Source organism: Theobroma cacao, chromosome 3 (assembly GCF_053813885.1).
Source record: "Theobroma cacao isolate CCN51 chromosome 3, ASM5381388v1, whole genome shotgun sequence".
Lineage (NCBI taxonomy): Eukaryota > Viridiplantae > Streptophyta > Magnoliopsida > Malvales > Malvaceae > Theobroma > Theobroma cacao.
The window spans coordinates 45,320,381-45,345,341 of NC_142641.1; the positions used below are offsets into that span (position 1 = coordinate 45,320,381).

At 35.8% G+C, this 24,961-nt stretch overlaps 1 protein-coding gene and 1 long non-coding RNA gene across 29 annotated transcripts; one reads left to right on the forward strand and one right to left on the reverse strand.

Annotated features, from left to right (window-relative positions):
• Nucleotides 1-1,495: 1,495 nt before the first annotated feature.
• On the forward strand, nt 1,496-2,998 carry LOC18606677 (uncharacterized). The gene is made up of 2 exons (XM_018117183.2): nt 1,496-2,569; nt 2,688-2,998. The coding sequence occupies exons 1-2, from the start codon at nt 1,520-1,522 to the stop codon at nt 2,709-2,711; spliced, it is 1,074 nt and encodes a 357-aa protein (XP_017972672.2). The 5' UTR covers nt 1,496-1,519; the 3' UTR covers nt 2,712-2,998.
• Nucleotides 2,999-3,820: 822 nt separating this feature from the next.
• LOC148763866 (uncharacterized) lies at nt 3,821-24,621 on the reverse strand. Of its 28 annotated transcripts, none has more exons than XR_016025225.1 (9): nt 11,466-24,621; nt 9,083-10,627; nt 8,870-8,926; nt 7,755-7,885; nt 7,594-7,649; nt 7,389-7,435; nt 7,227-7,269; nt 7,006-7,065; nt 3,821-5,601 (listed from the first exon to the last, which is right to left on the reverse strand). It is a non-coding gene; the product is annotated as an uncharacterized LOC148763866 (long non-coding RNA). The 28 variants fall into 28 exon arrangements; XR_016025227.1 differs by having other exon boundaries at nt 7,755-8,049; XR_016025229.1 differs by having other exon boundaries at nt 3,821-4,118; nt 4,602-4,696; nt 5,548-5,601; nt 7,755-10,627.
• Between the last annotated feature and the right edge of the window lie 340 nt (nt 24,622-24,961).

The window sequence follows — 24,961 nt, forward strand, 5'->3', positions numbered from 1 at the left end:
TTTCTCTGCCCTCTCTGCTTTTTTTCAGGCAACCCCCTTGCCAGCTCTTTCAATGAAATGTTCATGCCCTTCAAAAAAAAAAAAAAAAGTTCTAGGCTTCTTATATACCATGTACCAATCAGGAGTCCTCACTACTTCACCAATCCAGCCTACTAACTTGGTCTTCAACCATGAAGATGATACTTTTCAGGTGAGGTGAACTTGCTACTGATGCCCGCTAGACGATGCATCTCTGATCAGACCAATGAATTACGAAATACTCTTCTTTTCAGAAGTTCAATACATATAGTATAAAGCAAATGAATGGAAGCTAAAATTCTGCTATAGAACTTCTAACCACAATAATTTATTTATCTTAGAGCTGTGTAGAATTCACAAGCCATTACCGAAAGAAATGCATAACAAAAGCAGCGTGATCTGCAGTAATGTGCTGCAGAATTTCATCAAAAGTAACCAGGGCCAAGGATTGTTAAGAAGAGAAGAGGGATATCTTCTACAGTTAAGTACTATCTGTTTAAGAACAAACTTGAAAAGAAAAGAAAAATAAAAATCATTCAACGATTCAGATCATATTATCTGCTAATTTCCCATTTCACATGTTCTATGGGATAACGCAAGACAAGATATGAAACAGGCCAAAATGAATACATGCAGCGGACAAATTCTTTAGATGAAAGACTTCCAATATCAAAGTTAATACCATATTTCCTGCTAACTCGCAGCGGATCCAAATTCTTTCGATGAAGAACTTCCAATATCGAAGTTATAATTTCCTCGACTAATCTAACCACTTGGGCTTGAAATATATGTATGTATATATCCATTCCTCGCCATTATTGACCTATACATTTCACATGCGTATGACTCTCATTTGCAACAGTAAACTGGCTCAAGGAATTTGAAAATGATACGAGAAAAATATACCCTTAATGATTTCTCCACTCAATAATGAATAATTCTTCTTTGTTAAAAAAGAGTGATCCAAATTTGAAGCTCCTTTCTCCCAGAATATGACAACATTTTGGATATTACTCAATAAAAATGCTAAAGCCTATAGCTCGACCTTGCTAATGGAAGTTATTAGTAATTAAATGTCAGTAGTAGGCATAGAATCTAATGATCACCATAAAAAGCTGAATCCGGTGACTCCATGAAATCATATGTGTCGCTTTCTTTTTCTTTTATCATATCATCTCCTTGACAAAGAGATTCTTTCTAGAGAAAATGGATGGGCGCCCATTCAACGCTTCTGCTACTCAAGAACAAATGTGACCGAAATATATTCCATATTCAATTCCAATGATGCTATCGGTCGAGATGTGGAACTTATTCTCTGTCTGATTGCAATGAATTCTTTTTCTTATTTTAGATATATTTTCTGGTCATAATCTATATGCGCACCGAAAGGGGAATTCCATCCTCCAGCCTCTATATATATATTTTGCTCCACGAAGTAAAATCATCAAGCAATAGCAAATTTAAGAGAGTCGGTCAGAACTCTAGAGAATTAGCAGCAGCAATGGCCTCAGTGCAGTTGCCCAAAACAACCGAAAAGGGCTTGAACCAAGGATATTATGGTTGCAGCTCATTCGGCCAGAAAGTGTCTGACATGGCTAACTGGGCATGCAAGGCTACTAAAAGGGAGAACAAATACCAGGGACCCCAGAATGGCTATGCAGTGGCTTACAGCGAAAGTGAATGCTATAGCCAAATCCAACACCCCATCCATGGGACGAAAGAATCCCAGACAGCTTACGCAATGGCCGAATTTCGGGATGAGTATGGCCGATCTTATGGCAGCCACAAGTCCCAAAATGGCAATGCAATGTCCAAAACCAAGGCTCATGGTCCTGGAATTGGCTTCGGTAACCATTTCAGCGACGGGAATCAGACTAGCCCCGGAAAAGGCCAAAACCATGGTTATGGCTATAGCTATGGTTCGGCCCATGGTAACCAGAAAAATAGTGGAATGGGCCATGGCTTCAGTAATCACACAAGCTATGAAGCAACTGAAGCTTATGGCTATGGTTCAACCCATGGAAACCACAAAAATAGTGGAAAGGGCCATGGCTTCAGTAATCACGCAAACTATGAAACAACTGAAGCTTACGGCTATTATGACGAAAGCAACGGCTACGGGAATTGTGCAAACAATGGACTGGCGCATAGCCCAGCACACCACCGCGGCAAACACTCTGGACAGAGACAAGAGTTCATCAAGGCCCAAGCTTACGGTCCTAGCAAAAACATGGATTATGGTACCACGGAAACAGAGACACGTCATTATGCCAAGACCGAAACCCACTATGCCAATGAGTCTCACTACTACGGCGGAGGCCGTGGATTCCCTGCTGGCAATGGCTCTCATTGCATTGGGCGAGCTGGTTGTGCACCAACTTGCAACGGTAGGGAGTGCCACGCAAAGCCCAAAAACATGGGCGACCACCCTGTCAGGGGTCTCCTAAGCAAGATAAAGGATGGCATTTCGGGCAACCGCAGTGACCATGGCAGAGGCAGCGGCAGCGACAGCGACAGCGACAGTGATTGTGACGAGTATGGGAAGAGGAAGGTAATAATCCTATCTCCCTGAAACAGAGTTCTTTGGCTGATCTCATTTGCTATTTTTTATTTTCGGTGCAAAAAGGCAAAGGATAAAACTAATGATTTAGTGATGGTTTGGCATACAGGTCTGGGTAAGCAAAGCAATATGATGAATTCTATACATAAACATGATGGAGATGACGGTGAGATCAAAGCAAGATGAAGTTTCCTAATAAAAATGAGACTGCCATAGCAGAAGAACAGAATAAAGTTTCGCCATGAGTTGATGTTTTCAAGTTATTAAAATGAGACAAATATATATATATATATATATATATATATATATATATATTATATGTATGTATGTATGAATTATGATAAAACCTCTGGATGAGTTGGGTTGTTCTTACTTTGTTGATTTGCCTGCATAAAACGTCTTTAAAATGTAGCCTTAGTCTACGGCCAGAACCTTCACTCACAACGCAAACATCCTGCACCAGCAAAAAGGCATCCTACTAAACTATGTTTATTAATATAAAAATAATAATAACAAAAACACCTACCAAATAAACTAAAATAGTTTCCAGTGAATAACAATTCTGGACGTAAGTTTACACTTGGAAGAATAGTCGCATCTCAATTCCGAGTTAACGTCTAAAGGTCAAAAAGCGGTGGCCCCATTGCTAGAGTCATTCAGCCGATAGACAAGTCAGACCCACAAAGGGCACAATAACAGAACATTAGAGTGCACCTAGAAGCAAAAATGCTCCTTCTGACCCAAATAAAACATCAGCGAAGACATACTCCAGTCGAGCATTTCTGCCAAATAAACTACAGATCCTAACATAGCGTTAATCCATCCTTTTCACCAGAAATAAAAAAAAAATAATATCATGCAAAAGCGAGCTCTATATTACATACTGATGTTAGATTTTATTATATTTCGTTGGTTATAGGACATTCCATAAGAACTATCATACAATGGCAGTTCTTGTTCACAAGAATTTATAAAAATTAAAAGTTAAAATTTCATGAGTTAAAATAATATTTTTATACTTGTTCCTTGTATATTCTTTGATATGATCATAACCATCTTTCCTTCTTTATTTCACTCATATGTCACATAATACACTGCAGCGAAGACACTTAACCGCCCCATTAACAAGAATCTATAATCAAGCCCCATATTGTGTGCACAAAGATTTGGAGAAATTGGCTTCATACCTACAGAAGGATCCCACAAATAAGCAAGTTACAACCACAAATTAAGGCTCCAAAAGGTTTCAAACACTACGTGAATTGTTATTTATATTCACACCCAAGGTGCATATTTACAAATTCAAGAATCAAAATAACCTTGAACAAAATCCCGTGAAAATGAACAATAAATCTAACTTCATTTAATTTCCAAAACAGAAAATCAGAAAAAGATAAATCTGCAGACATCGCATTAAGCATCTTTGCATCAGAAATTTCGAGCATATTTCATATAGCCAAGAAAGTGCAGGTGACCAAATCCAGTTCATCTCCACCACCGGACCAACTTTCAAGTCATAAAGTTCAGTTCAAAACGGAACCTAAGAGAGAGAGAGAGAGAGAGTTTAGCTTAAAAAGTCAGTTGAAGATTACACATTTCTGCCTCTAAGGATGTACTTTAATACCATATAAGCACTAAAGAATGCTAAATGATAAAGTTACCATCATATTATTATAAAAACTTGAAAGGCAACCTCAAGATCTTCTTCTACCCTTGGACAAAAGAGGGATAAATAATCCACTCTACAGTTACCTCACAAAAATCGCAAAAATATAGAAACAAGGAAAGGGATATTGCATATGAAGTTACATCCCAACAGAAGAGCAGGCTTAAACCTCCCAATACTAGTGAAATCAGCAACTTAAGGAACACCCCAAGTCTACCCTGCCGAAACAACTAAATAGGAGTATAGATACACCCAAATGAGATACAAAAAAGAACGTAGAAAAAACCAAGGCCGAACATAGAAAACCACACTGAAATTTGAGGTTTAAGTAAGTTGCCAAGAAAACTACAAACTCACTCTATAGATTAATCAAAAACCTAAAACTCTTCAGGGAGCAAAACTTCAGACATCTTTTTACCACCGGAATGCCAAGCACAATTTTTGCACTGACACTGAAAGCAGAAACAAAGCCATTAGTCAGAGACAGTCCACACCACAGTGCCCAAACCTACTAAACGAATTTGCTTACAGAAGAACAAAACAGAAATAGGAAGCAAAATCAGCACAAAGAGTTTCACTCCAAACTTGAGAAGTCACACCCACAGATCTATATACAAAACACCCGAGAATCTACACAACAGCAGAGAAATCCTACAATTGCAGCTCTTTGTTAGGAGGAATAGCAACTTAACTAACCAACTTCCAAATTCCCAAAAGATTGACCAACAAATACCACAATTGTCAAATAACCATAAATCTTACTTCCAGATTCCCAATAGATTGACCTACAAATACAATATCCAACTTGTATCACTCAGTCAAAATCCAAAATCATAATCAATATACAATATCCAAACTGTAAGATTCATCAAGGAAAACCGAAGCAAAGATAAAGAGAACCTCTGACAGAAGGCCCCTGCACCAATCTGCTTGCCAAATCCTTCATAAATGTCTTATATCTTCAACTCCAAACCAATAACCACAAACAGCATCCATAATAATTATCTGACCCCAAAATGTTGACAAATAAGAGAAATGCGAACCTTCTAAACACCTGTTCGCAACTGCTGCCAGATATTCCTTATCCTTCTTCAAATGACTTCAAACACAACATCTACAATGATAAATTAGCATGCTCACACCATACCTACTAAGAGCTCTAAAGCTGAAATCTACAGAAAAAATTACAACGTAAAGACAGAGAAAGTCTCAAAAATCTTTGCCGAGTACAGGATTTCCAGACCCTGATCATAGAATGCCTCATAAGTAATAGCAAGAAGTTCAAAAAATATTAAATAAATACCAATAGGAATCCGCCTTAGAACTCCACCAAGCAAAAGTTCAACTCACCAAATCCCTAAGAACAAAATAAGCACCAACACTAACATTAAAACAGATATGAATACAAATATTACAAGGAAAAGAAAATGAAGAAGCTAAAAGTGAAAAGTCCTGCAAAAACCACAATGACCAGAGCAAGAAAGGTAGACTAATATATTAATACAGCCAGCAATACAGAACTTGATCTTCTCTGGTTCTCTCCCCTACTTCTATTTCACCCTCGTTTTCCCTTGTTCCTCCCTATTTGCTTCTGTCTATTGCTGATTTTCCCTCTAAATTTCTATTTTCTATTTCCTTCCCCTACTGGTTCTTACATCAAAATATAACAGAACTTGAAACTCTGTAATAAAAGCCAAAAGCAGGTTCTCAACACATACCACTCTTAGAACTACACGCACACAAACATAAAAGAAAAGTAATGTTCAAAATTGATCACTGCCTGTCAAACATCGAGATAAAAACCTGTTTTTGAATTATTAAGTAAAGATGCTACCTACAATCATAAAACCATTCATATAGATATCAATCACAACAAGAAGAAAGTGTCCTCAGAACTGTGCCAGCTAGAAAGAACATCTGCATTCTACTGAAACTAGCTAGTGTATATAGAAATGACATCAGAACGTGAAACTACCACAAAAACCAGCTCTTACTTAGAGTTTAGGGTAAATGTAAATGTAACCCGATAGAATTGAAATGGCCATCCTCCCCTCCTCATCTACTTACCTAATCCCTCCATCCCAAGTTCATCAACAAAGATACAAGCATATAAGATCTCATTCTCCCTGCGTAATGCTAATAATCCCTAACAGCAGCCTCTGAAGACCCAAGAATCAAGAACACGTATGGGCAAAAAAAAGCAACCAAAAGCAACATATGGCTTGAAAACCTAAGAACTACAAAAACTCAGACACAAAGAATACAAAATATGAAGAACATTTGACAAAACAACCCTCTTGCAACAGCTGTGCAATATCCTTCATCCTTTCTCCTTTTAGTTTTGAAAAATGATAACATCAACATCTAAAATAATAAAGGGTTAATAACATCTTATCATGCTCAGTAACGTAACTCCACAGGATCCTAAAATCTCCAAAACGAAAGACTACAAATAAATACAATAAGAAGGAAACAAATCTCATTGAGGGTTGAAATAGTATTCTAAATTCAAAAATCCAAGAGACCCCTTATCAAACACAACCATAAAAGATATTGAAAGCATTAAAAACTAAGAGGCCCTGAAACAAGGGTGGAAAAGTATCAAAAAATAACAGACAACATATATAACCGTAGTATAAATTGTGCTATGTGCTGAAGGTAGGATCTAAAATAATAAAAGGGTCAATAATGCTCAGTAACATAACTCCACAGAATCCTAAAAGCTCCAAAACAAAAGACAATAAAGATATACGATAAGAACCATGAAGAAGATCTCCTTGAGAGTTGAGACAGTATTCCAAAATTGAAAATCCAAGAGACCCTGATCAAACAAAACCATAAAAGAAATCTTGAAAAAAACTATATAAATACAATTTCTAGCAACATACTTCATTTCTGCTACTTAGACATACAAAAACTATCAACTTTCATAACTATGCAAAGATCGAAATCGGATACTGAGAACCAAATGGAAAACAAAACCTCAACTGACAGAACTTGTAAACTCTGCGTGGATCTCTCCAACCTACAAACACAAACAAATCTGAAAAGAATATAAATCCCACAATAAGAACTCAGTCGGACATTTATATGAACCAGTTAAAAGTACACGTCAAAAATCCAAGAAATGAAAGCACAACTGACATATAAATTTGTGGCAGAGCTTGAATGACCAGAAAAGTATCAGCTACCTACAATCACAGAGGGGCAGATATAGATACCAATCACAAACACAAGAAAAATATCTGCATAAAATTCCTGTCTCAACTAGCAAGGACATTCACAATCTTTCGAAACTAGCAAGTGATCACCGGAATATTTCCAAACCTATAAAAACTATCACACACACCTGTAGTTACGTCCACATTCTGACACTAGCATGCGACCACTCGAATCTTTCAAAACCTGCACAACAACCATACCAACTACTTATCTCATGTTTTAAGCAAATGATAGGTCAATGCAAGACAAACATTTAAGTGGTCTTCTATTATCGCTTCATCTACTCACCAATCCCTCCCTCCAGAGCTCCATCCTCTAAGATATGAGATAACAATCTCATTCTCCCACAGAATGCAAAATTGCTAATAGTTCTTAAGAGCAGCTGCTGACCCAAAAACCATAATAGGAAATTTCAATACCTAAACAACAAGAAAAGAAAAATTGTTAAGAAACTTATCGGATGACTTAACCCATCTCAGCACATAAAGAGGATGGCGTAACCCAACTCATCTCAGCACATAAAGAGGATGACTTAACCAACCTCTGCACATTAAGAGTAACAACATCTCGACATTATAAACTTCTGCATTATGAAAATCCCAAAAGAAACACAACAAAATTAAAAACCATCTATTGATATGAAAAACAGATCTAATCAAAAGCCTCAAATCCAAGTATTTTTGAGAGATATGAAGAACCAGGAAGCAAATCTCCTTGAAAGTTGAGATAGAAATCCAAACCAATGGAAAACTTAAAAACCAAGAGATCCAAAGAAAGAGTAGAATAAAATTGTATAATCAGTGTAGACTTTTGTCTTATGTGCTGAAGGTAGAATTTCCAAGATTGCTGTTGTCAACAACCTATGAAAACCATGTGTCAAGCCCAAAAACAAGAGAAAGAAATGGTGAAATGAAAACAAAAGCTACAAATAACAAAAATCTTCTACTTTTTGGGAAAGAAATTGAAAAAAAAAAAAAAGGAAGCCGATAGTGAAGATCCTACAAAAAATGAAAAAGAACAAGAAGAAAAAGAAGACTTAACCACCAGACATAAAAGCCATTAAGCAAGATGACGGTCACACAAAATTTCACCCATTTGAAGTCCTTAATGGCCACATCTTCCACATGTTTATCTTGTACCAATGCAATTAAAATATTACCAAAATAAAGAAAAAAAATGTGAGTAAAATTTCTAACAAGCTTCATGTCTGCTGCCTATACTTTAAAAAACTATCTACCTTCAAAGCAATAATGCAAATCAGATATTAAAACCAAGCAAAAGCAAAATCCTTCATCCTTATAATTCTTAAAACTGATATCCCCAAGCAGCATCTTAAAAATAAAGGGGTCAAAAAGTCATATCATGCTCAGTACCAAAATGGAGGTCGAACAAAAATTTCAAACCTTCGGAAAAACCCTATTCCAACTGCTGCAAGATCCTTATCCCTTGTCCTTTTAATTCTGGAGATTGAACCCCAAACAACATTTGAATAATAACAGGGTCAAAAGTCATATCATGCTCAGTACTAATAGAAGAGCCTCCAAAATCAAATTAGAGAGATATGAAGAACTGGAAAGCAAAATCTCCATGAAAGTTGAGACAGAAAAGTCTTATACCATCTCCTCATCTCTTTCAAACTGCATTCACGAATAAATACTAATAATCTTTCATCTCCTGAAAACAGATAACACAAAGGCCAAACAACTTATTTTTCTTAAAAAAAAAAAAAGCTGAACAAAAATCCAACAGCAAAAAATGAAGACTTGTCCATTTTTTCCATCAGGATGGCCAGCCAATGAACCACTATACATAATAGCCAACACCACGCAAACAGATATTAAGGACAAGTTTTCAAAAAAGAAGATGAAGGTCAAACAAAAGCTCAACCATTGTGAAGAACTTAATGGGCCACATCTTCCACACATTTACCTTGTGCCAACTAAATTAGATAGAACATGCTCTAACATTGAAAAAATTAAAATTAATAAAATTTTAACAACTATCCAAAGATCTGAATCAGATACTAAGAACCAAAGAGAAAAACAAAATTTCAACTGACACAACTTGTAAACTCTGCATGGATCTCTCCAACCTACAAAACAAACAAATCCCAACAGAATATAATTCCCGCACTAAAAATTCAAACCACAAAAAATTAGCATATAACATCAACAACCAACCTATCATATAAAGGCCTGCATCTTTTTCAGTTACATGAATGAAATCCATTTGATTTGAAATTCTCTAACATGTTTCAGACATTTATATAAACTAGTTAAAAGTAGACCTCAAAAATCCTAGAAATGAAAGCACAACTGACATGTAAATTAGTGGCAGAGCTTGAAAAACCAGAAAAGTATCTGCTACCTACAATCAGAGGACACATAGATATTGATCACAAACACAAGAAAAATGTCTGCATAAAATAACTACCCCAACTAACAAGGACATTTGCAATCTTTCAAAACTAGCAAGTGATCACCGCAATCTCTCCAAACGTATAGAACCACCACACAAACCTGTACTTCTCTTGAGTTATTTAGGCAAATTTCAGGTAAATGTAAGAAAGTTAAATTTAAAGTGATAACAGAGCTAATAATTTCTTGCTACATCCCAAAGAGATAACAGAGCTACATAAGATCTCATTCTCCCTGCATATTGCTAATAATTTCTAACAGCAGCCTCTAGAGACCCCAGAATCAAGAACTAAGCGCAGAAAGCAAACAGAAAATTGAAACAAAACTATAAAGAACCAGGAAGCAAATCTCCTGGAGAGTTGAAACAGTATTCCAAAATTGAAAATCCAAGAAAGCCTGATCAAACAAAACCGTAAAAGATACTAAAAGCATTAAAAACTAAAATAGGCCCTGAAACAAGGATGGAAAAATATTAAAAAAAAAAAACATAAGTAACCATATGTACTCAAGGTAGAATCTCCACAACTGAAGTTGTTACTGACAGCCTATGAAAACAAAGAGTCAATATAAACCAAAAAACAAGTAAAAAAATAGTAACCGAAAAACAAATTACACGAAGGCCAAACAATTTTTCATTTGAATAAAATCTGAAAGTTAAAGATCCTGCAACAGTTAAAAACAATCCAATAGCAAGAAATGAAGACTTATCAATTTTCTCCATCAGGATGGCCAGCCAACGAACCACTGCAAATGAAAGCCAACATCACACGAACAGATATTAAAGACAAGTTTTCAAAAAAGAAGATGAAGGTCAAACAAAAGCTCAACCAATTTGAAGTCCTGAATGGGCCACATCTTCCACACATTTACCTTGTACCAACTAAATTAGTAAGAACATGCTCTAACATTAAAAAAAGTAAGATAAATAAAATTTCTAACAACATGCTTCATTTCTGTTGCCTAGACTTTAAAAGAAAAATCAAGTTCCAAACTATCCAAATACCCGAATCAGACACTAAGAACCACAAGAAAAGAAAAATCTCAATTGACAGAACATGTAGACTCTAATGAATCTCTCCAACCTACAAACACAAACAGATCCCAACAGAATATAAATCCTGCAATAAGAACTCAAACTCAGAACAAAAAAAAAATTGAAAGAAGACCATTCAATTTGAAATCCTATGGCATCTTTTCAGTTAAATGAAATCCATCCAATTTGAAATCCTATCAGACATTTATACAAACCAGTTAAAAGAAGACCTCAAATATCCAAGAAGTGAAAGCACAAATGACATATAAGCCAGTGGCAGAGCTTGAAAAACCAGAAAAGCATCTTCCGCAAACTACAATCACAGATGCACACGTATAGCTATCAATCACAAACACAGGAAAAATGGCTGCATAAAATCACTGTCCCAACTAGCAAGGACATTCACAATCTTTTGAAACTAGCAAGTGATCACCGGAATCTTTCCAAACCAAAAAACCTACCACACAAACCTTCAGGACAATCACAATCTTTCAAAACTAGCAAGTAATCACTGGAATCTTTCCAAACCGATAAAACTACCACACAAACCTGTAGTTCTCTGGAGCTATTCAAGCAAATTTTGGGTAAATGTGAGGCAGAGACAATTAAAATGGCAATCTCTCCTCCCCAAGCTCCATCCACAAAGAGAGACCAGAGCTATATAAGATCTCATTCTCCCTGCATATTGCTAATTATTTCAAACAGCAGCATCTGGAGACACAAGAATCAAGAACACGTAAGCACAGAAAGCGTTCAAAAAGCAATATACCGCATGAAAAACTAGAAAAATAAGACGTTCCAAAACAAAGGATAAAAGAAGTGCAAAACAATTACGAAAAAATAACCCCCATTCCAACTGCCAGCAAGATCTTTCATCCTTGCCCTTCCTGCTCTTAATTTTGGAAGCTGATAACACAGCATCTAAAATAATGAAGAGAAAAAGAATCATATCATGCTCAGTGACATTAACTACACAGGATCCTAAAAACTCAAAAACTAAAGAATTTTGAGTGATACAATAAGAACCAGGACAGCAAGTCTCCTTTGGAGTTGAGGCATAAAATTGAATATCCAAGAGACCTTGATCAAACAAAACCATAAAAAGATATTGAAAGGAAAAAATCCTAGAGGCCCTAAAGTTCACAATCCAAGACAATGAAACATAATTTCCATATGCATTAGTCAACCGAACTTCAAAAACCAGAAAATATCTGTGGCTACCTACAATCACAAAATACATATAGAATTCCGAGCACAAACAAGAGAAAAATGTCTGCATATAAGATTATGACCCCAGCTAGCAAGTGACATCCACAATCTTTCGACACTAGCAAGTGACCACTAGAATCTTTCAAAACCTGACAACAACCATACAAACCATACTTTATCTCAAGTCTTCAATGTGAGACAAACAAAAAGGGTCAAAAGTTATATCATGCTCGGTACCAATACAAAATTCCCCAAAATCAAGTAGTTTTGAGAGATACGAAAAACCAGGAAGCAAAATCTCCTTGAAATCAGAGTGTAGACTTTCATCTTATATGCTGATGGTAGAATTTCAAGATTGCTGTTGTCAACAACAACCTACAAAAACCATGTGTCAAGCCAAAAAACAAGAGAAATTGATAAACAGAAAAAGGTCGATAGTGACGATCCTGCAAAGAATGAAAAAGAACACGAGAAGAAAATGAAGACTTAAAAATTTTCCCCATTATAGAATGGCCAGCCAAGAACCACTGCACATAAAACCCATTATCAAGCAAGAAGGAGGTCCAACAAAAATCCAACTGCTGCAAGATCCTTTATACTCGTCCTTTTAACTAACCCCAAACAGCGTCTGAATGAAAAAATAAAGGGTCAAAGGTCGTATCAGGCTCAATACCAATACATGATCCTCCAAAATCAAGTATTCTTGACATATATGAACGGGAAGCAAATCTCCTTAAAAGTTGAGACAGAAATCCAAACCAATGGAAGTCTTTAAAACCAAGAGATCCAATCAATACATCCTAGACGAACAATCTAAATTCACCAACACCAAATTTTAAATTGAAACAATCTCAGTGAAAAATGAAGATAGCTGGAGATATAAAAGTTACAAGACCCCTTACCACCCACAGCTTCCAAATCTGTCATCCTTGTCATTTCTTCTTCAGGCCATGGCCATATACCATCTCCTTATCTCTTCTTTCTAACCGCATTCACAAAAAAAAGTACTAATAATCTTTTTTCTCCTGACGTATTACTAATTAACTTCAAGAGACAAAAATTATTCACAACGTGGAAGGAGATGCATTCCTAGTAACAGTGGCGATCACGGCCGTGAGGAAGTTCAAGGATTAGGAAAACCGGCAACAACACTGCAGGCAGAAAGCGTATATTGAAATATCTTCCAAAGTTCCAAACCAAAACAAGAACTAAGAACTTAAGAACCATCGGTCCATCCGCACAACATAATTAACTGAAAAGAGAGCCAATACTCATTTATGTTAAAAATTGAACGGTACCCAAACCCGAGAAGAATAAATATCAAAACAAGATCGCCGTACACTCCAAGAACAATCTACCTACGAAACACAAATTCCGAGGTTCAACCGATTTGTATTACTATTTCGTTAAATCTTATCAGAAAAATGCGAAACAGAGTTAAATGTTCGATCATCATCACAACGGATCGACGCCAACAGAATCACCAGATCACCGTCAACAATTTACCTACGAAACACAAAATCCCAGATTCAGCTGATTTCAATCATGATAGATTTAATTAGAAAGATCTAAAAACCCAATTCAACTATAGCTCCGAACCGAAACCTAAATGAATAAACCAGTAGCAAAAGAGAGAAACAAACGCTGCCGGTAAAACTTTAAAAAGCTTAAACGTCAATCCCGGTTTTTCCCCTATTCCGTACGGGCAGTAAGTGAGAGCTGAGGAGATGTATTTATAGAATAAGAGGCTCAAAATAGACGGCTATGATTAAGCGGTGGAGAGATGTATCAACGGTCAAGATCATTCTTTCATTAGATCCGGATGGAATTAGTCGGTTATAAAAGAGCCGTTATGAAAAATAACTATTGACGCGTAATCGATATGGTCAATCTATCCGTTGGTTTTTCAACCGCGATTCAAGCCCAAAAGAAATGGAAGGAAGCCCAACATTTGTTTCAGTCTCAGATCCAATAAGAAAAAAATACATAATTTTAAGCTTAGGTGACAAACCCGGTTATTAATTTAGCATTATTATTTAAAAGTTCAAGATTATTAAAGAAGGACAAGAAGATAAAGGAAAAGAAGACGAAATAAAAAATGGAAAAAAAAGTTCTGAGCATACAATTAAGCCCGAGAAGGTGAAGAGTAAGCAGAAGAAGAGCTAGGACAGCTAATTTAAAAATATAAAAGTTGAAATTTCATGAGAATAAAGTTATATATTCTTTGATACAAAGATATGTTCTATTTTTACAAATCAATAATCTATTCTATTCCCATTCCACTTATATCTCACTCCCGTGTCACATGATACAACTGACCCATTTACATGAATCTATAATCAAGCCCCGTATTGTGTACAAAGATTCTCCAAACTGCTTCACACCTACATTAGGATCCCAAAAAGAAGTAAATACTGTTAAAACCACCAATTAAGAGTCCAGAAGGTTTTAAACAAAAAGAAATAACCTTGAATGAAAACAACCCATTAAAATATTAAAAACAAATATCATACGTAACCATAACCGAATTTGTTAGCGACAGCCTATGAAAACAGAGAGTCAAGAAAAACCAAAAAAAAGGAAAAAATATGGTAACCTAAAAACAAATAACACAAAGGCCAAACAACTTTTTTTTCCAAATAAAAAGCTGAAAGTGAGAGATCCTGCAACCGTTAAAAACAATCCAATAATAGCAAGAAAAGAAGACTTATCAATTTTCTCCATCAGGATGGCCAGCCAACGAACCACTGCACATGAAGACCAACATCATGCGAACAGCTATTAAGGACAAGTTTTCAAAAAGGAAGATGAAGGTCAAAAAGAACAGTGGCAGAGCTTGAAAAACCAGAAAAGTATCTTCTGCAACCTACAATCACCATCTTATTTCTCCACTGGATCCAACTCAATCACTTAGATGCGCACATATAGCTATCAATCACAAATGCAAGAAAAATAGCAAAAACAGTGTCCCAACTAGCAAGGACATCCACAATCCTTCGAAACTAGCAAGTGATCACCGGAATCTTTCCAAACCTATAACACTACCACACAAACCTTCAGGATATTCACAATCTTTCAAAACTAGCAAGTGATCACCGGAATCTTTCCAAACCTATAAAACTCCCACACAAACCTGTACTTCTCCTGAGCTATTCAAACAAATTTTGGGTAAATGTAAGACACAGACAATTAAAATGGCATTCTCACTTTCTCATCTACTTACCTAATCCCTTCCTGAGCTCCATCCACAAATAGATAAACAGCTATATAAGATCTCATTCTCCCTGCATATTGCTAATAATTTCAAACGGTAGCATCTAGAGACCAAAGAATCAAGAACACGTAAGCACAAAAAGCAATCAAAAAGCAATATACTGCATGAAAAACTAGAAAAAGAAGACATTCCAAAACAAAGAATAAAAGAAGTGCAAAACTATTAAGAAAAAATAACCCCCCTTCAAACTGGCAGCAAGATCCTTATCCTTGCCCTTCCTGCTCTTAATTTTGGAAACTGATAACACATCTGCATCTAAAATAATGAAGAGACAAAAATTCATATCATGCTCACTGACATTAACTACACAGGATCTTAAAAATTCCAAAACTAGAGAATTTTGAGTGACATGATAAGAACCAGGAAAGCATGTCTCCTTGGAGTTAAGGCATTCCAAAATTGAATATCCAAGACACCCTGATAAACAAAACCATAAAAAGACATTAAAAGCAAAAAATCCAAGACGCCCTAAAGTTCACAATCTTAGACAATGAAATACAATTTCCATATGCATTAGTCAACAGAACTTCAAAAACCAGAAAATATCTGCGGCTACCTACAGTCACAAAATACATATAGAATTCCAAGCACAAACAAGAGAAAAATGTTTGCGTATAAGATTGCGACCCCAATTAGCAAGTGATGTCCACAATCTTTTGACACTAGCAAGTGACCACTAGAATCTTTCAAAACCTGACAACAACCATACAAACCGTACTTTATCTCAAGTCTTACGCAAACAATAGGTCAATGTGTGACAAATATTTAAAGTGGTCATCCATTATCGCTTTTCATCAACTCACCTCCCTCTAAACCTCCATCCACAAAGATATGAGATAACAATCTCCTTCTCCTGCGGAAAGTTAAATTGCTAATAGTTCCTAATAGCAACCTGACCCAAGAATCAAGAACATATTAATGGCAAAAAACAACCAGGAACAACACACGGTCATCCATGTCCTTCATAATAATTCTGGAAATTCATAACACCAAACACTCAGCTAAATAATAAAAGGGTCAAAAATTCATATCAAGCTCCCTACCAACACACAGTCCACCAAAACCAAGTATTTTAGAGTGTTATAGTGGCGGTCACTACTCACAACACGGAAGGAGAGACATTCCTAGTAATAGTGGCGATCACGGCCATGAAGAAGATCAAGGATCAGCATTTTAGAAAAGGAAAGCCAGCAACATCACCGCAGGCAGAAACCATATATTGAAATATCTTTCAAAATCGCAAAACAAAACAAGAAAAATATAACTCGTAATAGAAGAAGGGAACACAAAAGAACCATCTGTTCATCCACACAACATATTTCGTGAAAAGAAAGCCCAAACGCATTATGTTCAAAATTGAATGGTACCAAAACTTTTGTGAAAACCCTGAGAAGAATAAATATCAAAACAGATAGATTTAATAAGATCTCAATAAAAAGATTGAGTTGGGCAATGAAGGCCACGAGGAAGTTTAGGGATCAGCAGTTTAGAAAAGGAAAGCCAGCAACATCACTGCAAGCAGAAACCATATATTTAAATACCATAAAGAACCTGGAAGCAATCTTCTTGAGAATTATCACAAAACCGGAAATCCAAGAGACCTGATCAAACAAAGCCATAACAGATACTGACAGCATTAAAAACTAAGAGGCCCTGAGACAAGGGTGGAAAAATATTTTAAAAAGAACATATGTAACCATATTATAAATTCAGTGTTATGTGCAGAAGGTAGAATCTATAATAAAAATAGGGTCAATACACTCATATCCCACTCGGTAACATAACTCCACAAGATCCTAAAAGCTTGAAAACAAAAGACTATAAAGAAATACAATAAGAACCAGGAAGCAAATCTCCTCGAGAGTTTAAACGGTGTTCCAAGATTGAAAATCCAAGAGAGCCTCATCAAACAAAACCATAAAAGATACTAAGAGCATTAAAAACTAATAGACCCTGAAACAAGGATGGAAAAATTAAAAAAAAAAAGAAAATATTTAAACATATGTGCTTAAGGTAGAATCTCCATAACTGAAGTTGTTAACAACAGCCTATGATAACAAAGAGTCAAGATAAACCAAAAAACAAGGAAAAAGATGGTGACCTATAAACAAATAACACAAAGGCCAAACAACATTTTTTTAAAAAAATAAAAAACTGAAAGTGAAAGATCCTGCAACAGCTAAAAACAATACAATAGCAAGAAATGAAGACTTATCAATTTTCTCCATCAGGATGGCCAGCCAACAAACCACTGCACAAGAAAGCCAACATCACACAAACAGATATTAAGGACAAGCTTTCAAAAAATAAGATGAAGATCAAACAAAAGCTCAACCAATTTGAAGTCCTTAACGGGCCACATCTTCCACACATTTACCTTGTGCCAACTAAATTAGCAAGAACATGCTCTAAAATTAAAAAAAAACTCCATAAATACAATTTCTAACAACATGCTACATTTCTGCTGCCTTAGACTTTAAATAAATATCGACTTCCAAATGATGCAAAGATCCAAATCACACACTAAGAACAATGAGAAAAGTAAAATCTCAACTGACAGAACTTGTAAACTCTAATGAATCTGTCCAACCTACAAACACAAACAGATCCCCACAGAATATAAATCCTGCAATAAGAACTCAAACTCGCAACAAAAAACAAAATTAGCATATAAAGTCAACATCCAAAATATCACATAAATGCCTGCTAATCCTATGTCATCTTTTTCAGTCAAATGAAATCCATTCAATTTGAAATCCTCTCTAACTAACATGTTTCAGACATTTATATAAACCAGTTAAAGAAAGACCTCAAAAATGCAAGAAATGAAAGCACAAATGACATATAAACCAGTGGCAGAACTTGAAAAACCAGAAAAGTATCTTCTGCAACCTACAATCACAGATACACACATATAATAAACGCAAGATAAATGTCCGCATAAAATCACTGTCCCAATTAGCATGGACATTCACAATCTTTCGAAACTAGCAAATGATCATCGGAATCTTTCCAAACCTATAAAACTACCACACAAACCTGTACTTCTCTTGAACTATTTAAGCAAATTTTTGATAAATTTAAGACAATAAAAATAGCATTCTCACCTTCTCATCTACTTACCTAATCCCTCCTTCCCGAGGTCCATCCCCAAAGAAATAACAGAGCTATATTAGATCTCATTCTCCCTTCGTTTTGCTAATAATTTCTAACGGCAGCATCTGGAGACCCAAGAATCAAGAACACATAAGCACAGAAACCAATCAAAAAGCAATATACTACAGGAAAAACTAGAAAAATAGATGCTCCAAAACAAAGAATAAAAGAACTGCAACCCCATTCCAACTGGCTGCAAGATCCTTCATCCTTGCCCTTCCCGCTTTTAATTTTGGAAACTGATAATACATCACATCATGAAGAGACAAAATCATATCATTCTCAGGTACACATGATCCTAAAAACTCCAAAACAAAAGAATTTTGAGTGATACGATAAGAACCAGGAAAGCAAGTCTCCTTGGAGTAGAGCCAATCCAGAATTGAATATCCAAAAGAACCTGATCAAACAAAACCATAAAAAGATATTGAAAGCAAAAAATCCAAGAAGCCCTAAAGTTCATAATCCAAGACAATGAAACACAATTTCCATTAGCATTAGTCAACAGAACCTCAAAAACCAGAAAATTTCTGTGGCTACTTACAATCTATGAACACAAACAAAAGAAACATTTCTGTATATAAGATTACGACCCCAGCTAGCAAAAGAAGTCCTCAATCTTTCGACATAGCAAATGACCATAAGAACCTTTCAAAACCTGTACAACGATCACACAAACCGTACTATGCAAAGATCTCAATGGTAAAAGCTCAACCAATTTGAAGTCCTTAATGGGCCACATCTTCCACACATTTACCCTGTGCCAACAAATTATCGGGAACATGCTCTAAATTAACAAAAAAAAACTATATAAATACAATTTCTAACAACATGCTTCATTTCTGCTGCCTAGACTTTAAATAAATATCAACTTCTAAACAATGCAAAGATCCAAATCAGACTTGAACAATGAGAAAAGCAAAATCTCAACTGACAGAACTTGTAAACTCTAATGGACCTGTCCAACCTACTAACACAAACAGATCCCAACAGAATATAAATCCCACAATAAGAACTCAAACTCACAACCAAAAAAAATTAGCATAAAAAGTCAACATCCAAATTATCACATAAATGCCTGCTAATCCTATGGCATCTTGTTCAGTTAAATGAAATCCTTTCAATTTGAAATCCTCTCAAGCTAACATGTTTCAGACATTTATATAAACCAGATAAAAGAAGAACTCAAAAAATCCAAGAAATGAAAGCACAAATGACATATAAACCAGTGCAAGAACTTGAAAAACTAGAAAAGTAGCTTCTGCAACCTACAATCACAAATGCACACATATAGCTACCAATAATAAAAGCAAGAAAAATGTCTGCATAAAATCACTGTCCCAAGTAGCAAGGACATTCACAATCTTTCAAAGCCAGCAAGTGATCACCGGAATCTTTCCAAACCTATAAAACTACCACACAAACCTGTACTTCTCTTGAGCTATTCAAGCGAATTTTGGGTAAATGTAAAACAGAAACAATTAAAACGGCATTCTCACTTTCTCATCTACTTACCGAATCCCTCCTTCCCGAGCTCGATCCTCAAAGAGATAACACAGCTATATAAGATCTCATTCTCACTGCATATTGCTACTAGTATCAAACAGCAGCATCTGGAAACCAAAGAATCAAAGACATGGAAGCACAGAAAGCAATCAAAAAGCAATATACTGCACGAAAAACTAGAAAAATAAGATGTTCCAAAACAAAGAATAAAAGAAGTGCAAAACAATTAAGAAAATATAACCACCAGTCCAACTGGCAGCAAGATCCTTCATCCTTGCCCTTCCTGCTCTTAATTTTGGAAACTGATAACACATCAGCATCAAAAATAATGAAGAGAAAAAGAATCATATCATGCTCAGTGGCATTAACTAGACAGGATCTTCAAAACTCAAGCTAGAGAATTTTGAGTGATACAATAAGAACCAGGAAAGCAAGTCTCCTTGGAGTTGAAACAGTCCAAAATTGAATATCCAAGAGACCCTGATCAAACAAAACCATAAAAAGATATTGAAAGCAAAAAATCCCCAGAGACCCTAAAGTTCACAATCCAAGACAATGAAACAAAATTTCCATATGCGTTAGTCAACAGAACTTCAAAAACCAGAAAATATCTGTGGCTACCTACAATCACCAAATACATATATAATTTCAAGCACAAACAAGAGAAAAATATCTGCATATAATATTACAACCCCAGCTAGCAAGTGACGTCCACAATCTTTCGACACAAGCAAGTGAGACAAACATTGAAATATCTGAAGTCTTAAGCAAACAACAGGTCAATGTGAGACAAACATTTAAGTGGTGTTTTTTTATTGCTTTTCATCAACTCACCAATCCCTCCCTCCAAAGCTCCATCCACAAAGATATGAGATGATAATCTATGGAATGCTAAATTCCTAATAGTTCCTAATAGCAGCCTGACCCAAGAATCAAGAACATATTAAGGGCAAAAACCAATCAAGAGCAACAGTGTGCAAAAAAAAAAAAAAAAAAAAAAAAAGAACAAAAAGAAAAAAGTAGAACAATGAGAAACCTTCATCCATGTCCGTCTTCATAATAATTCTGGAAATTGATAACCCCAAACATGCATCTAAATAATAAAAGGATCAAAAAGTCATATCAAGCTCAGTACCAACACACCACCCAAACCAAGTATTTCAGAGGGTTATAGTGGCAATCACCATTCACAACACTGAACGAGAAACATTCCTAGTAATAGTGGCGATCACAGCCATGAAGAAGTCCAAGAATCAGCACCTTAGAAAAGTAAAGCCAGCAACATCACTGCAGGCAGAAACCATATATTGATATATCTTCCAAAGTCCCACAACAAAAAAAAAATTATAAAACTCATAATAAAGGAAGAGAACACAAAAGAACCATCTGTCCATCCACACAACATATTTAACTGAAAAAGCCAATACTCATTACCAAAACTTTTGTCAAAACCTTGAACTCAATAAAAAGATAGAGTTGGGTGATCACGGCCATGAGGAAGGTTAGGTATCAGCACTTTAGAAAAGGAAAGCCAGCAACATCACTGCAAGCAGAAACCATAAATTTAAATATAATAAAATACTGAAAGCATTAAAAACTAAGAGGCCCTCAAACAAGGGTGGAATAATATCTTAAAAAAACATATGTAACCATATTATAAATTCCATGTTATGTGTTAAAAATAGAATAAAAAAAAAATAGAGTCAATAAACTCATATCATATTCAGTAACATAACTCCACAGGATCCTAAAAGCTTGAACACAGAAGACTATAAAGAAATACAATGAGAACCAGGAAGCAAATCTCCTTGAGAGTTGAAACGATATTCAAAAATTGAAAATCCAGGAGACCCAGATCAAACAAAACCATAATAGATACTAAAAGCATTAAAAACTAAGAGGCCCTGAAACAAGTGTGGAAAAAGGCATATGTGACCATATGTGCTTAAGGTAGAATCTCCATACCTGAAGTTTTTAACAACAGCCTATAAAAACAAAGAGTCAAGATAAACCAAAAACCAAGGAACAAGATGGTAACCTAAAAACAAATAATACAAAGGCCAAACAACCACTTTTTGAAAAAAAACAAAAAGCTGAAAGTGAAAGATCCTGCAACAGTTAAAAACAATCCAATAGCAAGAAATGAAGACTTATCAATTTTCTCCACCAGGATGGCCAGCCAACGTACCACTGCACATGAAAGCCAACATCAAGCGAACAGATATTAAGGACAAGCTTTCAAAAAAAAAGATGAAGGTCAAACAAAAGCTCAACCAATTTGAAGTCCTTGATGGGTCACATCTTCCACACATTTACCTCGTGCCAACTAAATTCGCAAGAACTTGCTCAAACATTAAAAAGAAAAAAGTATATAAATACAATTTCTAACAACATGCTTCATTTCAGCTGCCTAGACTTTAAAAAAATATCAACTTCCAAACAATGCAAAGATCCGAATCAGACACTGAGAACCACGAGAAAAGTAAAATCTCAGCTGACAGAACTTGTAAACTCTAATGAATCTCTGCAACGTACAAACACAAACAGATCCCTATAAATCCCACAATAAGAACTCAAACTCACAACCGAAAAACATAATCATATAAAGTTGACATCCAAAGTATCGCATTTATGCTAACCCTACGGCATCTTTTCAGTTAAATGAAATCCCTTCAATTTGAAATCTTCTCTAACTAATATGTTTCAGACATTTAAATAAACCAGGTAAAAGAAAACCTCACAAATCCATGAAATGAAAGCACAAATGACAAATAAACCAGTGGCAGAGCTTGAAAAACCAGAAACGTATCTTCTGCAACCTACAATTACAAATGCACATATATAGCTATCAATCACAAACGCAAGAAAAATGTCTGCATAAAATCATTGTCCCAACTAGCAAGGACATTCACAATCTTTCAAAACTAGAAAGTGATCACCAGAATCTTTCCAAACCTAATAAACTACCATGCAAACCTGTACAAGATTCTCCAAAATCAAGTAGTTTTGAGAGATATGAAAAACCAGGAAGCAAAATCTTCTTGAAGTCAGTGTGTAGACTTTTGTCTTATGTGCTGATGGTAGAATTTCCAAGATTACTGTTGTCAACATCAACCTACAAACCATGTGTCAAGCCAAAAAAACAAGAGAAATTGATAAACAGAAAAAGGTTGATAGTGAAGTTCCTGCAAAGAATGAAAAAGAACACAAGAGAAGAAAATGAAGACTTAAAAATTTTCCCCATTATAGACCGGCCAGCCAAGAACCATTGCACATAAAACCCATTATCAAGCAAGATGGAGGTCCAAAGAAAATCCAACTGCTGCAAGATCCTTTATCCTTGTCCTTTTAATTAACCCAAACAGCATCTGAATGAAAAAAAAAAGGGTCAAAGGTCATATCATGCCCAGTACCAATACAAGATCCCCCAAAATCAAGTATTTTAGAGATATATGAACAGGAAGCAAATCTCCTTGAAAGTTGAGACAGAAATCCAAACCCATGGAAGTCTTATAAACCAAGAGATCCAATCAATAACTCCTAGACCACCAATCTAAAATCACCAACACCATATTTTAAATTGAAACAATCTCAGTGTAAAATGAAGGCAGGTGGAGATAAAAAAGTGCAAGGGTAAGCTTTTACAAGACCCCCTTACCACCCACAGCTTCCAAATCTTTCATCCTTTGTCATTTCTTCCAAATCTTTCATCCTTGTCATTTCTTCTCAGGCCATGGCCATATACCATCTACTCATCTCTTCTTTCTAACTGCATTCACAAAAAAATACTAATAATCTTTTATCTCCTGACGTATTGCTAATTAACTTCGAAAGACAAAAATTATTCACAACGTGGAAAGAGATGCATTCCTAGTAATAACGGCGATCACGGCCATAAGGAAGTTCAAGGATTAGGAAAGCCGGCAACAACAACGCAGGCAGAAACCGTATATTGAAATATCTTCCAAAGTTCCAAAATAAAACAAGAAATATAGAACTCGTAGCAAAGGAAGGGAACCCAAAAGAACCGCCGGTCCATCCGCACAACATAATTAACTGAAAAAAGAGCCAGTACTCATTACGTTCAAAATTGAACGGTACCAAAACCCGAGAAGAATAAGAATCAAAACAGATCGATTTAATAGAGTTAGATGTACTACCCTCGTCACAACGGATCAACGGCAACAGAATCACAATATCACCGTCCATTCCAAGAACAATCTACCTAGGAAACACAAAATCCGAGATTCAACCGATTTGTATCACTATTTCGATAAATCTTATCAGAAAAATGTGAAACAGAGTTAAATGTATGATCATCATCACAACGGATCGACGACAACAGAATCACAAGATCACCGCCCATTCCAAGAACAATTTACCTACGAAACACAAAATCCGAGATTCAACTGATATCAATCACTATTTCAATAGATCTAATAAGAAAGATCCGAAAACGCAATTCCACCCTAACTCCGAACCGAAACCGAACCAAAAACCCATAGAAAAGGAGGGAAACAAACGCTGCACGGAAAGCTTAAGACACCAAGGTCGGGTTTTCCCCGATTCAGTAAGGGAAATAATTGAGAGCTGGGAGGTATTTATAGAAAAAGAGGGGTCACAATAGAAGGCTAGGATTAAGCGGTGCGGAGATATATAAACGGTCAAGATCATTCGTTAAATACAGATGGAATTAGCTGTCATAAGTCGGTTATAAAAGAGCCGTTATAAAGACCTTTGGAAAATAATGATTGACTTGTAATTATTAATTTTCAGCCACGAGGCAGTTTTAATGAGCTGGATTAATCTTTGACCTGTTGACTGCCGAAGTTCAAGCCAAGAGAAATCGAAGGAAGCCCAAAACTTTTTGGTCTCAGGCTTGAGATAGCCTGCAAACGTA